This window comes from Capsicum annuum, chromosome 12 (assembly GCF_002878395.1).
Source record: "Capsicum annuum cultivar UCD-10X-F1 chromosome 12, UCD10Xv1.1, whole genome shotgun sequence".
Taxonomy (NCBI): Eukaryota; Viridiplantae; Streptophyta; class Magnoliopsida; order Solanales; family Solanaceae; genus Capsicum; species Capsicum annuum.
The window spans coordinates 225,557,101-225,572,667 of NC_061122.1; the positions used below are offsets into that span (position 1 = coordinate 225,557,101).

The 15,567-nt window shown below is 34.9% G+C and overlaps 1 protein-coding gene across 1 annotated transcript; it reads left to right on the top strand.

Annotated features, from left to right (window-relative positions):
- Window positions 1-5,737: 5,737 nt before the first annotated feature.
- On the top strand, window positions 5,738-7,037 carry LOC107849858 (receptor-like protein Cf-9 homolog). Its single transcript, XM_047401739.1, has 2 exons — window positions 5,738-6,064; window positions 6,195-7,037. The coding sequence occupies exons 1-2, from the start codon at window positions 5,738-5,740 to the stop codon at window positions 7,035-7,037; spliced, it is 1,170 nt and encodes a 389-aa protein (XP_047257695.1).
- Window positions 7,038-15,567: the final 8,530 nt, after the last annotated feature.

The following is a 15,567-nucleotide window of genomic DNA, read 5'->3' on the forward strand; positions in this document are numbered from 1 at the left end:
GCAAAAGTTTTTCTTTTAAAAGTTAAAAAAAAGTAGAGAGGAAGACTTAAATATATACTAAGTCAATGATGAATGAGACTTTAGAGTAAAGAGTACATTCTCTTACTAGTTATCACATCCTAATGAAAAAAATTAAATTAAAGTTAAAATAAATTGTATGTTTTTTGAACCAATGAATTTAATTAATTTCAGTATTTTTTAGTGAACTTTTGTCACAAAAAAAATACTTAAAAGGAATTATTTTCTCCTCATAAATAGACCCTATCATATGGAATTTCTATGAATGAGATTGGTGATAGGTTTTTGCAACAAGAAGTAAGGTATGCGAATTGGAAATCGATTAGTTGTTGTTTTTCTTTTATTTTTTTTCTTCATTTTGATTTTTTGTTCTAGCACCTATAATTAATTGTCAATATACATTCATTAGTCACCTCAAAAAGAAAAATCAAGGGGGAGAAATTTGTATGTTAAGTAGTTTTTCACTTGAAATTTTCACAGAAAAATACAACACATTTTTCACTCACAATTTATCATCTATCTTGACTTAATTTCTATCACTCTTTATTTTTTTTAGAGACAACGAGCAAATATAACCTAAACTTTGCAATTTAGAAAAGATATACCTCTTGTTAAAAAAAGTGATGCATATATAACCCGTCGTCTAGTAAATGGTGCCAATATATCCTCATTCCGAATCAAGAGAAGAGAACCAATTGAATGATCCCAATTAGCTGTTAGAGCGAAGAATACGTTTATTTATATTGAAAGTTCAAATTGGAAGGATGTGCGTCGTAAAAAAAGTAATAGATAAATTATTTTCTCAAAAACAATTGAACCGCATCATTTAAGATTTCTATGGAAGAGACTTCTGCATTTACCTGAGAAGGACAAAATTTAATTCATTGCAATTGGAGTCTTTCTTTATTATAAGTTTATGTTTTCATTTTAACAAAGTACTATCGATTATTAATGGGAAAAGGCATAAATACCACTTGAACTTGTCGTCAAAACTTACTTTAACTTTATCGATAATTATTTACCCCGCTAAACAACTTTCCCGTGAATAATTATATGCCACCTTGAAAACATAATTCCACTCTCACAATTGAGAGTGTAATACACTTGTCCTCAAGTCAGTGTCACGTCATTGCCACGTCGGATTCATCTAAAAAAAAATTAAAAATTATTCTCGGCTACAAAGAGGTTAGTGTGTTCTCAGCGTTTTATCAAGGAACTTGTGTATCAATATCACTGGGAGACTGAAGACAACTAAGGCTTGATTTTGTGGAAATTTAAAAAGATAAGAGCAGTAAGAGTTTCTTTGACCAAATTGATATTAGTTTTTATTTTTATTTGAGATAATGCTCTATTTCCATCTTGAACTATACATGAAAAGGTTGAGATATATCCGAACTTTAAGAGGGTTCTATTACGCCTGGACTAATTATTTGACAATATTAGTGTCTACGTGGCATATACATGGCACAATAATATACTAAAGGATTCACGTAGGCACATGTGTGTGCCACGTATGTGCCACGTAGACACTAAAGTTGTCAAAAATACAGTTTTAATTAGTACAGGGGTAATAGGACCCTCCTAAATTTCGGATGTATGTGTCTTAACCTTTTCACGTATAGTACAAGGTGGAAATAAAATATTTTTCCTTTTTGTTTTGACAGGTCAGTTTTGAAGGAACAAGTTGAAGCAGGTGAAAAAATTAAATAACTAGTTAGAACAGAAGAAGAAAATATTAATTATTTAGTTTTTCAATTTGAGTATTTTTATATGAGTATTTCAATTTGTTCATTAAAACAAGAATCCAATAAATTTATATTAGTTTAGTTATTGAGAAAAATTGATTGTGATGGAATAAATTGAATTTTCTTAAATTTTTTTTTTTAATGAAAAACTGAACTTATTATAGAAATCCACATGAAAAAATATTTTCGATATATATTTTTTGGAGTTGGTTGATGATGGTAGTAAAGAAAAATGGAGAAAAGGAAGAGAGTGGTGGTGGGGTATGAGGAAGAAAAAGAGAGAGGATGGTGGGGTGTGAGGAACAAGAAATATTATCGGCCGAAAATTTAAAACTGGGCCCACTTATTTAATTTTTTTATTTTTATAATTAAAACACTTTTTTTTTTGCCACGTCAGCCCTTAAGGGGGTAATATAATGCATGCAAACGTTGTTTAGGTGGATAAATAATCATGCTAAGTTTAATGACTAAAGTAAGTTTTCGTGACAAGTTTAGGGGAGTAAACATGCTTTTTCCCTTATAATTACATCAGAACAAGAAGTACATTACACAGGAGCGGAGCCAGCTCTTTGATAGAGGGTTTATTTGAACCTCCTTCAACAAAAAAAATATCATTATATATAATTAAAATTATTTATTATGTATCTATAGTAGGTGTTGAACTTCCTTCGACTAGGTTTTCTTCAAATATTGAACCCCTTAGTTGAAATTTTGGCTCTACCTCTAACATTACCTTTTGGTGTTTGGATTAGAGTAGGGATATGTTTAACTAATGAGTAGTCACACCAAAATGAAATATCAAAGTGAAAGGGATTTGTGTAAATTTCATGGCAAGACTCGTGCAAGGACTTGAAAAATCTTAATAATCCTTTTATGCAAGTCGTTAAAGGAAGATTCCACTCGAAAACAAGTAGTTTAACTGAATTATATATATATGAAAAAAATCACTAATAGTATAATATTAAATTTGAACCATATATTTAGAAGTACAATATATTAAGTACAACTTTATAGGTTAAATTCATTAAATTTAGATCTTGGATATACCACTTTGTCTGTCACAAGGATATGCATGTTCAATAACTTTTGAGGTTATCATTAGTTGATTTTTCATTATAGGTATCTTTTCGATAAAGAAAGAATATTTTGAAGTAAAATAAATTAAGAGTTTCATAGGAAAATAGACTATCCCGATTATTTTAGATTTTCCCAGCAAAACTTATGCATTGACTCGAGAGTGGCACTATTTTCTACAATAGTAATTGGTTGATAACTTGATATGAAGGCACCTCTTTCTTCGAAATTGCACTTACCATCCGAGGATGTTGTGGAATATCCTTAAACATACATCTTGAGTTTGAATTTTTGAAATAGAGTGTTCTCGTTAACTAAATGTCACTACTCTTAGTATTTTACCAATTGACAACAAATTGAATTAGTGAAATCCTATTAAATGTATTTGAGAAAAAAAAAAGTCGAAGAAGACTTAAATACATAAAGATTAAGTCATGTTCCTTGGCCATTTAGAGTAAAGAGTAATATTCACATCAAAATGAAAAATCAAAGTTAAAGAAATTTGTGTGTTGAGTAGATTTCATTTGAAATTTCCATGGCAATAATTGTGCCTTGAAAATGAAAAATTTCTATAAAGAGTGTATACCCTTTGACGAGCCATTAGTTTTCGAATACTAAAAATGAAATTGCACTATGATATTAAAGGAGTCATATCTCATATGTTAAAAGAAATTAGTAGTATTGTATTATATTTCATATTGTGTGAAGGCTTAAAAATTCCCCTTTATTACTCTATTTAATTTTGAGATAATGCCCTATTACCCCCTGAACTATATCCAAAACGGCAGAGACATACCTCAACTTGAGGAGGTCCTATTACACTCCTGAACTAATTAAAAGTGTAATTTTGACACCCTTAGTGCCTACGTGGCACATACGTGACACAACACACTGAAGTGTCCACGTAGGCACCAAAGGTGTCAAAATTACACTTTTAATTAGTTCAGGAGGTAATAGGACACCCTTTAAGTTGAGGTGTGTCACAACCATTTTGAGTATAGTTCAGAGGGGTAATAGGGTATTTTCTCTTTAATTTTTCAAGTGAAATTTTTCTCCCCTAATTTTTTTTTTCAAATGAATTGGATGTCCAAACACAAGTTCAACCTCGGCATATAATATTTCAAATTCCAACTTCAAAAACTATTTCTTTTAACATATCACACGGTTCACGCCGAAACATAAAAGCAATTTTGAGGTTGATAACTCAACTTTCGTTTTAATTTTTATAATTTTACATTATTTAAACATCCTCATTTGTAATATCATTATAGAGTATATTACAAACTCTATAATGATCATAGACATAGGATAACTAGTTCTCTGTAGCTCTTATTTTTTTCATGCTTTTTTATTAGTAGAGGTTCGTTACCTCGTTAGGACTGGTAAGGTATGGTCTAACTCTCCATGCTTGTCTCAGTAGTTAGCAGTAACCTAGACTAGTCTTAACTATTATGTTACTATATATATTTGGAGTAGCTCTTTCCTTGATTCCCACAACCAACTTTCATACCTTAATTTCATACCTTTTTTCTTAATTCCCACAACCAACTTTTGAAATATTTGATCCTAAACATGCGCTACACACAATTCTCATTTCTTCTCTTTCTCTGTTTTTGTCTTCTTTCTTTTTCTTCATCCATGCCGCAAAGATCAAAGCATTTCCCTTCTAAAATTCAAGCAAACCTTTACTATAGATCCCTCAGCCTCTCTTTATTATTCTTTTTCTCATGGGACGGAGTGACATGTGATGAGATGACTGGCCATGTCATTGAGCTTGACCTCAGTTGTAGTCAACTTGTGGGGAAGATTGATTCCAATAGCAGCCTTTTCCTACTCTCTCATCTCCAAAGGCTTGATCTTTCTTATAATAAATTCTCGGATTCTCACATCTCTCCTGAATTCGGCAGGTTCTCGAACTTGACGCATCTTGATCTTTCAGTATCATCTTTCTCAGGTCAAATTCCTTCTGAAATCTCTCATCTTTCTAACTTACAGTCTCTTAGCCTCTTCCGGTATGAAAATAATCTAAGACTCGCAGCCCATGATTTTAAATTGCTCCTTCAGAATTGACCCATTTAAGAGAGCTTGAACTTAGTTACGTGAACATCCCTTTTACCATTCCTCTGAATTTCTCTTCCCATTTAACAACTCTGAGCCTGACATCGACAAGATTGTATGGGATAATACCTGAGAGTATTTTTAACCTGCCCAGCCTGAAAACACTTGACTTAAGTTACAATGATCAGCTCAGTGGTTATTTTCCAAAGACCAAATGGAACAGCAGTGCATTTCTCACATGGTTAGATCTCCATGACGTGAATCTTTCTGGTAATTTGCTGCCGGAGTCTCTTGGCTATCTAAATTCATTGCGTTCATTGTCTCTTTCTAATTGCAACCTCAGAGGACCGATTCCCAAAGCTCTTCAAACCTCACCTGCTTAGCGGCTTTGGTCCTTGATGGTAACACCCTGAACCTAACACGGCTTGATCTTTCTTTCAATTATTTAGCGGTCATGTGGATGTCAGCCTCTTTTCAAACCTCAAACAGCTTTCAGAGCTTGATCTTTCATACAATAATTTTAGTGGTCATGTGGATGTCAGCCTCTTTTCAGAACTCAAACAACTTTCAGAGCTTGATCTTTCATACAATAATTTTAGTGGTCATGTGGATGTTAGCCTCTTTTCAGAATTCAAACATCTTTGGAGTCTTGATCTTTCATATAATAGTATCACATTGACCAATGAGAACAAAATTAATTGTACTTGGTGGTCAGAATCTCTTAATACATTACGATTGGCTGCATGTCAAGTGAAAGAATGGGAGTTTTTATGATCCGCAAAGCAACTTGAGGAGTTAGATCTTTCAAATAATAAGATTCAAGGAAGAATTCCAGATTGGGAATGGTCTTCTCGTTGGATCGTCTTAATTTATCCCACAAGAAGCTGACAAGTGTTGATTCAATTCCTCTTCAGGGTGCTTATATCATTGATTTGCGGTCAAATGTTCCACCAAACGACACACGATTCTTCTTCATATCACAAAATAATCTGAGTGGGGAGATTCCTTCATCTATTTGCAATTCGACATCACCGCAAGTGCTAGATTTAGCCGCAAACAATTTGCACTGGGAATTCCATGATGTTTGGGAAATATCACTGCTCTCAAGGTTTTGGATATGCAGTGTAACAATCTTTCTGGGAATCTTCCAAGAGCTTTCAGCAATGGATGTTCACTGACAAGCCTCAACTTGCATGGAAATAAACTAGAGGGGAAAATTCCTCGATCTTTGGCCTATCGCAAAGAGTTGTAAGTTCTTGACTTATAATCATCTCATTGACACGTTCCCCATGTCTTCAGTCTGTAAGAACCATTGATTTGAGATCCAATGAATTGCATGGTTCCATTGGAACTCAATCAATTGAAAACATGTTTCCTAATCTTCGAATGTTAGATCTCTCTTCGAATGCGTTCTCGGGAAACTTACCTACGAGTCTGTTTCAACATTTGAAAGCCATGAGGACAATCGATCAAACGATGATGAACGCACCAATTGATGTCAGATATCTATATTACCAAGACTCGGTAGCTGTCGTAACAAAGGGATCGGAGCTTGAAGTTGTGAGAATCTTGTCTTTGTACACCACTATCGATCTTTCAAACAACAAATTTGAAGGACATATTCCAAGTATTGTGGAAGATCTTGTTGCACTTCGCATGCTGAATTTATCTCATAATGGGTTGGAAGGTCATATACCACCATCACTTGGAAATTTATCTGTAGTCGAGTCATTGGACCTACCAGGTAACCATCTTGTAGGAGAGATACTAGCACAATTTTCTTCTCTTACATATCTCAAAGTCTTAAATCTCTCCCACAATCATCTCCAAGGATGCATCCCTCAAGGACCTCAATTAGCTACATTTGAGAAAAAATCATATGAAGGCAATGATGGATTACGTGGATTCCCAGTTTCAAAAGGCTGTGGCAATGATCATGTGTCCGATACCGTATCTGGACTAGACGATCATGAAAGCTATTCTGAATTTCTCAATGATTTTTGGAAAGCGGCTCTTATGGCTTATCTCAATGATCATATATCCATAATATATATGATCTCAACCAGAAATCCGATGTGGCTTGCAAGAATCACTTTGAAACTGGAGCACAAAATTATTACGGGAAGGAAAACAAAGCAATGACTTCTAAGGAATAACAGAAGAAGAAACAATCCCTTGTAGACAAGTTACTGATCGAGCAAGATTTGATTTCAGAATTTCAGGTTTTCAAGTTAATATAGTCATTGTAATTTGATTTAAAAGGGGCAGCCTGGTGCACTAAAGCTACCGTTATGCATGGTGTCTGGGGAAGTGCCCCACCACAAGGGTGTGTAGTACGCAGCCTTACCTTGCATTTCTTCCAGAGGCTGTTTCCAAGGCTTGAACCCGTGACCTCCTGGGCACATGGCAGCAACTTTACCAGTTACTACAAGGCTCCCCTTCGAGTAATGATAAATTTCCAAGGGCCTGGCCAACAACTCAGTTTCATATAATGATAAATTAAGCAAATAGACTCACAACACGACTAAGTCTTGTCTAATTTTTGAGAATGACGTTTCTCTACTTTTTTTAAAATTTCCATTGCAAGACTTATGCATTGACTTCCCCTCTTTCTCTTCAGTTGTTATCGAGCTTACTATAGGTCAAGGTGGAACTTGGAATTAATTAAACTTGTGGAATAAAAGTTTTAGCATTGACGAAGTCGATTTTAATTTATTAATGAAACCGTGTTATTGACATTTTGTCGAATCAACATGTCTTGTACCTTTTGTGGTCAGCATCTATTGTATGCTTTCAACTTAATTAATGATATTTCAAGTGTTAGAGTTGTGACACGAATTTTGTTGATTTGGCCCTAAAAGTTTCGTGATGCGACCCCTGTTTGAGATTTTCAATGGGGTCTGGTGGTAGCGTAGGGATCGGGCCTAGGACCTATTTGTATGCACGTATTATATAAGTGCGATTTAGTGGGCTGATTCGGGAAAATTGAAACTATTGTCTCCAACATTATATTCTCTCTTCATTATAGTGAAACCTCCTCTTCCTCTGTCCGTGGTTTTTCTTTCCACGTAAATCTATGCTTTATGTAATTAAGGATACAAGATACAAATTTTATATATATATATATATATATATATATATACGAGCATATGGCACCTCAGGTGATTTATACATTGAACATTAATAATTTACTTTTCTTGAAGTAACTGATTTATTTCAATATGAAAATTCAAGTGAAAAGGATTTTTGTGTTAAGTAGCTTTCGTTGAAATTTTCACAGGAAGAAAACCAGTGCAATTACATGAAAATTCAAAGAATTGCATTAATACTTTTAACTGTGAGAAAAAGATAGTTGGAGTCACATCACTAATACATTTTTCACAAGAAAAAGACTCTTTCTCTATTTTTTTGTCAACTTAATGTGTTTTTTCCTTTTGAAATTCCCGTAGCAAGACTTGCCATTGACTTGCAAATTGATAACAAATATTTCCCTATTTCTTTTCAATTACTATAGGTCAAGGTGGAATTTGAAAATACTTACATTATGGAATAAAATTATAACCATTGATAAAATCAATTTTATACTAATGAGTTGAAACCGTGTTATTTAGGACATTGACAAAATACATAAAAACTAAGTCATGATCCTTAGGCATCTAGAATAAAGAGTATGTTCAGAGAATTCAAATCAAAATGGAAAATCAAAGTGAAAGGGATTTGTGTGTTAAGTAGCTTTCATATGAAATTTCGATTGCAAGACTTGCGCAAACTAACTACACATAATGCTTGATGATTAGAGTAAAGAATACGTTTAGTTAATGAGTAGTAACATCAAACAAAAATTCAAAGAGGTAGGGATTTGTGTGTTATAGTTTTCATATGGAATTTTCACAGCAAGACTAGTACAAGGATTAACAAAGTCTTTGTTGATTTTATTTTTCTCGGCTCTTTTTTTTCTTTTCCTCTGGGACCAAATAAATGTGCTTAATTATTTGACACCCAAAACTTATACTTTTACTGCAATATAAAAAGTATACCGTGAACCAATTTCATCCATCAACAAACAAAATAATCAACTCACAATCATTTAGTAATATATGATAATGGTTTCGAAAATATCCTCTTTACTTCAGTTTTTCACTTTCTTTTGCCTCTTGACAATTACTTTCACTTCCACTGAGGAATAAAATATATGATAATCTAACCTTGTAATTTGGAGCTTCCCCTTTTAATTCAATACAATAGGTTTATATATGCATATAGTTTTAAAATTATTATATATGCTCAACTATAGTTATAAAACTTTTATATGTACACAAATATTAAAAGCAAGGGTTTTATGTATAGAGAATACTTGTTGATGTTGTTGTCTTTTATGTAAAAAGCTGGTAATTTTATTTTTTATTTTTGAATGTGAAAATATTCAATTACCCCTCCGAACTATATCCGAAAGAGCTGTGACACACCTCAACTTTAAGGGGGTCGTATTACCCCCTGAACTAATTGCAAGTGGAATTTTCACCCCCTTAGTGCCTATGTGGCACACACGTGTGCCTACGTGGACACTTCAGCGTGTTGTGTCATGTAAGCACCACGTATGTGCCACATAGGCACTAAGGGGGGTGAAAATTCCACTTTTAATTAGTTCAGGGGGTAATAGGACCCCCTTGAAATTGAGGTGTGTCACAGCTCTTTCGGGTATAGTTCAGGGGGTAATTGAGTATTATCTCTTTATGAATTATGGAAAAAATGATGTATTTACATTTTCGTTCATTAATATTATGACATCATAAGGATATTTTCGTAATCTTTCAACTAGTGGCTTCCCACTTTTAGAATAGTTATTAAAATTATGATTCTGATCTTTGCCTATAAACTGGAGATAATTCGTCACCTTAATAATTTAATTTGATCACCTCTTTCTTCTTTGAAATTGTGCATACCACCAAAGGATGAGGTGAAACTATTCTAATTAGCTACCAGAGTTCATTTAAATTGGAAGTGCAAATTGAAGGGACATGTGTGTCGTAGAAATTAGTTCAAATTTGGGGCAGAATTGGGCTGCCGATTTTTTTTTGGGAAAGGACAAAAATAACACCTAAAACTAAAATAATTCTACAAAACTAGCACCTAAATTTAAAAACTCGGTAAATAGCCAATAAGGAATGCACGCGAGAAGCTGGGATACATTTGTCACTGTTCCACGTATTCTCCTGTACTTTCACTGTTCATAAAACCACTACTCATATTCCACCATGAAAGATCAGTAGTTTTCTGTTATCTTCGTCATTTTCTCTATCCCATAAATATCATTAAATCTTTCATAAAAAAAAAATGTAATCAACCCAAACACCATTAACATCGGCTGACTCCTTCGCCAACCTTCCACCACCGTCTTTCACCATTAAAATGGACAATAGCTGCTGCTAAACCAACTGTGTAACTAGCATCAAACCAACACCCTAAACAACATCTAAATTTGAATTGTTTATCATCCAAAGAGAACACCATAAAACATTTTGATTTTTCTCTTTTACATCATAAGCTCATAAATAATGAAAGCACATCGAGCTTACAGCGGAGGAAAAGCAAGAAGAAAATTAGGGGTAAATGCAAAAATAGCATATAGATCAATAAAAAAAATGGAGGCAAAAACCTATTTTGAAAAGAAAATGATAAAAGAAAGGTATACATGTAAAAGCTGCAAAATGGAGTTAATTATAGCTGATAAGCTACACAATGAAAATAAAATGGGTCGAGGATATACTTTATGTCCACTTGATCAAACTTGGACCATTATCTTTGCTATTGGCCAGCGGATGTCTTTTTCTCTCTAAAAATGTATCAATCTAGTATAAAAGAGTATCAATTGGGTATATGGACACTACAAGTGTATCAATGTAGTATAAAAGTGTATTAATGTGGTATAAAAGAGTATTAATTGGGTATAGGAACTGCATGTACTTGCATAAAATTTTCTTTATCTTTTTTAGAAAGTGTATCAATATAGTATAAAAGCGTATCAATTTGGTATAAAAGTGTATCAGTTGTGCATAAAGACTCAAGTGTCCAATTGGGTCAAATGACTAAAAAGGGAATTAAATTGGGCCGACTGACTAAGGTTGTCCACCTTTTCAATTATGTGCCATTTTTTTTTAAAATGACCATCTCATGTCCTTTTCCCATTAATTCTTTATTAGTTGTATTAGTTTGTGTGGTAGTTGGGCCAATTGGCCTTGTGATGTTGTTTTTTATTATTAATAAAACCCAAAATTCTCCCAAAAGAAAAAAGTGTGTCATAGAAAAAAATTTTATGTAAACAAATAGAGTAATAGACCTCTTCATTTGAAACTTCTATGTAAGAGACTTTTGCATTGACTTTGAAAAGGGCAAAATTTGAGTCTTTGCTATTGGAGTTTTTCTTTCATTTGAAATTAACATACATTTTTTATTTCGCGGAATAAATAATTTTATACCTTTGGGCTTTGCTTCTAAACTAAAAAAGTTATGGAGATCAGTTTTTTAATCCAAATCTCACCTCTTTCATTTTCGAAATTGCACTTACTACTAAAGAATGTGACGGAACATATAGATGTGATTCCTCCATATAAATGTGACGAAATTGCACTTACTACAAATATACGCTTGCCGTTAATAAAAAAGTACATACCTTTATAATTGATTCCACGGTTCGACTACACGAGCTACATGTCACAGGGAGTCAACTTTAATTTAGCGTTGCTTCAAGATTCAATGATGCATTATGCTAAATTACAATAAAACATATCAACTTTAATATCAATATGTTTCAAAGCAAATCGCTGTGAATGCATTTCATGTTGTACATATCAAAAAAATGTTCACATAGGCAGCAGTCCTTGCTTTAATTTCTTCTTTTTTCCTCTTTCCTTTGCTACTAAATTCGTAAGTAATTTATTTCAATATGAAAATTCAAGTGAAAGGGATTTGTGTATTAAGTAGCTTTCGTTGAAATTTCCACAACAAGAAAATCAGTGCAATTACTTGAAAATTCAAAGAATTGCATTAATACTTTAGCTGCGAGAAAAAGATATTTGGAGTCGCACCACTAAAATCTTGGTGCTTCGCAGCGTGAATCCAGATAAACCAGGCCCTAGTGTGGATATCGGAAATCAAATGAGGAACCACAAGAAAAGGCCGTGTCTAATATTTGATAATGATGTTTCTCAACTTTGTGGGCTACTGAAATGCGCTTTCTTTTGAAATTTTCATAGCAAGACTTGTGCATTGACTTGCAAATAACAAATACATCCCTATTTCTTTCAAATTTACTATAGGTCAAGGTGGAATTTGGAAATAATTACATTGTGGAATAAAATTATTAGTACTGACAAAATAAATTTTATATTAATGAGTTGAAACCGTGTTATTTAGGACATTGACAAAATGCATAAAGACTAAGTCATGATCCTTGTACATCTAGAATAAAGAGTATGTTCTGAGAATTCAAATCAAAATGGAAAATCAAAGTGAAAGGGATTTGTGTGTTAAGTAGCTTCCATATGAAATTCCGATTGCAAGACTTGTGCAAGCACTTGGAAAATCTTTACTTATCCTTTTATGCAAGTCGCTAAAGGAGGATGTAGCTTAAAACCAATAGTTTGACTGAATTTAATATTTTGGGACACGAGAATGACTGCATTTTCTAATGTAGGAATTGATTGATAATTTGATATGGAGGCCTCAGTCCTTGCTTGACTTTTCTCTTTCTATATTTGAGAGAAAAATTTATGTTTTATTTCACTGTATATATTTTATATCTTTGTCTCTCAAATTAACAAGGGCAAGAGATTTCATTTCTTCGAAAATTGAGGAGTCCAAGACTAGTATAATGAAACACACAGAGCTTATCAGTACTTAGCAGCAACTTGGACTAGTCTAACTTATATATACATACATATATACATACATACATACATACATACATATATATATATATATATATATATATATATATATATATGCCATTTTCCACAAGAAAAGGACTCTTTCTCTACTTTTTTTTGGCTACTTAATGTGCTTTTTTTCTTTTGAAATTTCCATAGCAAGACTTGTGCATTGACCTGCAAATTAATAACAAATATTTTCTTATTTCTTTCAAATTTATTATGGGTCAAGGTGAAATTTGGAAATAATTACATTGTGGAATAAAATTATAAGCATTGACAAAATCAATTTTATATTGATGAGTTGAAACTGTGTGATTTTAGATATTGACAAAATGCACAAAGACTAAGTTAAAATCCTTGAGCACCTAGAGGAAAAATTATTCAAATCAAAACGGAAAATCAAAGTGATAAATGGATTTGTGTGTTTTTCTATTTGAAATTCCACTGCAAGGACTTGGAAAATCTTTACTTAAAGTTGCTAAAGGCGGATGCAACTCAAAACCAACAGGCTGAAATAGATTTAATATTTTAGGACACACGAATAAAAACATTTTCTAAAGTAGGAATTGATTGATAATTTGATATGGAGGCATCAGTCCTTGCTTGACTTTTCTCTTTCTATCTTTGAGAGGAATCATTTTTGGCCAAAAATTGATCAGAGGCCCTCTGGCTGGCTGAGGAGTGGGTGAGTGTGGATCTGTTGGGTTGGCGGGGCCATTTGGGTGATAAAACGGAAGAAACAGCACGAACGGTACATTTTCAAGCCAAATCAGTGTGCTATAGCCACGGTTCCAGGGGTGGTCCCAGAGTTCGGCGTTGTTTTGAGCTGAAAATCGGCTGGAGGCCCCGGCTAGATGAGGAGCGGGTGAGTGTGTGCCGGTTGGGTCGGCAGGGCCATTTGTGTGGTAAAACAGGTGAAAAGACATGAACGGACCATTTTCAGGCTAAATCGATGTGCTATAGCCCACGATTTCGGGGGTGGGCCGAGGGCCTAACATCGTTTTAGGTCGAAAATCCACCGGAGGCTCCCCAGCTGGCTGAGAAGCGGGTGATTGTGGGCTGATTGGGTTGGCGGGGCCATTTGGGTGGTAAAAAGGATGAAACGGTACGAACGGGCCATTTTTAGGCTAAATCGGTGTGCTATAGCCCACAATTTTAGGGTGGATCATAGGTCCGGCGTCATTTTAAGTTGAAAATTAACCTGAGGCCCTTCGGCTGGCTGAGGAGCGGGTGAGTGTGGGCTAGTTGGGTCGGCAGGGCCATTTGGATGGCCAAACGGGCGAAACGTCGCGAATGGGTCATTTTTTATCCTAATCGATGTTCTATAGCCCACGGTTGGGGGGGCCCAGGTCCCGAGGATTGGCATCGTTTTGGGACAAAAATCGATCGGATGCCCCCCGGCTGGTTGAGGAGCGGGTGAGTGTGGGCCGAATGGGTCAATGGGGCCATTTGGGTGGTAAAACAAGCGAAATGGCATGAACGGGCCATTTTCGGGCCTAATCGGTGTGCTATAGCCATGGTTCCAGGGTGGGATCGGGACTCGACATTGTTTTGGGTCAAAAATCGATCGGAGGCTCCCTCGCTGGCTGAGGAGCGGGTAAGTGTGCACCGGTTGGGTCGATATAGCCATTTGGGTAGTCAAACAGGCGAAACGGCATGAATGAGCTATTTTTTTGCCAAATCGGTGAGTTATAGCACACAGTTCTGGGGGTGGACCCGGGGTGGTCCGACGTCGTTTTAGGCAAAAAATTGACTGGAGGCCCCCCGGCTGGCCGAGGAGAGGGTGAGTGTGGACCGGTTGGGTCGACGGGGCCATTTGGGTGGTAAAACGGGTGAAATAGCGCAAATGGGCCATTTTCGGGCCTAATAGGTGTGCTATATAGCCCACGGTTTGAGGGTGGGCCCGGCATCATTTTAGGCCAAAAATTGATCGGAGGCTCCCTGGCTGGCTGAGGAGCGGGTGAGTTTGCACCGGTTGGGTCGACATAGCCATTTGGGTGGTCAAACGGGCGAAACAGCGTGAATGGACCATTTTTGAGCCAAATCGGTTTCGGGGGTGGACCTGGGATCCGGCATTGTTTTCGGCCAAAAATCGACTAAAGGTTCCTTGGCTAGATGAGGAGCGGGTGAGTGTAGGCCGGTTGAGTCGGTGGGGCCATTTGGCTGGAGCACAAAATTATGATGAGGAAGAGAAAGAAGCAGCAAACGAAAAGGAATCATAGAAGAAGAAATAATCACTTCAAGATATGCTGCTAATCTTTTAGCTTAATGTAGTTGTTTATATCTTAGTCTTATATACTTTTTCTACAACAATAACTAATTGATGCTTTATACTAAGCATTTCTTTTTTATTTCCATTAATTTCAATAAGATGGAGATTTTGAAAATGATCATCCCCAGTTGATGTTTCATGGAAAGTGAAACATTGACTCCTAAGTCATACTAAATCTATGTCTTATTAATTGAAGTTATATACATAAATGGTATTGAAAAAAGTTGAACTATATATATATATGGGCTGTTTGCATTATCTTTTAGGTTATCAGAAGCTATCACATGTTACTGCATGTAACTTAACCTAATAGCGTGAAAATAATACGCATTATTAATGCACAAAACTTAAAGATCTAGATCTATTAATTAGACAATTAGTTTCCCCCTTACCCCCCCAAACCAAAAAAAAAAATAAAAAAGAATTGAACTATAAATATGTATGGGTTATTTGCATTATTAGAAGTTGTCAC

Bases quoted from the DNA above. Each gene is read 5' to 3' on its own strand.
- LOC107849858 (XM_047401739.1), top strand. From the start codon at position 5,738: ATGGTCTTCTCGTTGGATCGTCTTAATTTATCCCACAAGAAGCTGACA. The intron at 6,065-6,194 runs GTTCACTGACAA...CCATGTCTTCAG, and splicing joins AAGAGCTTTCAGCAATGGAT to TCTGTAAGAACCATTGATTT.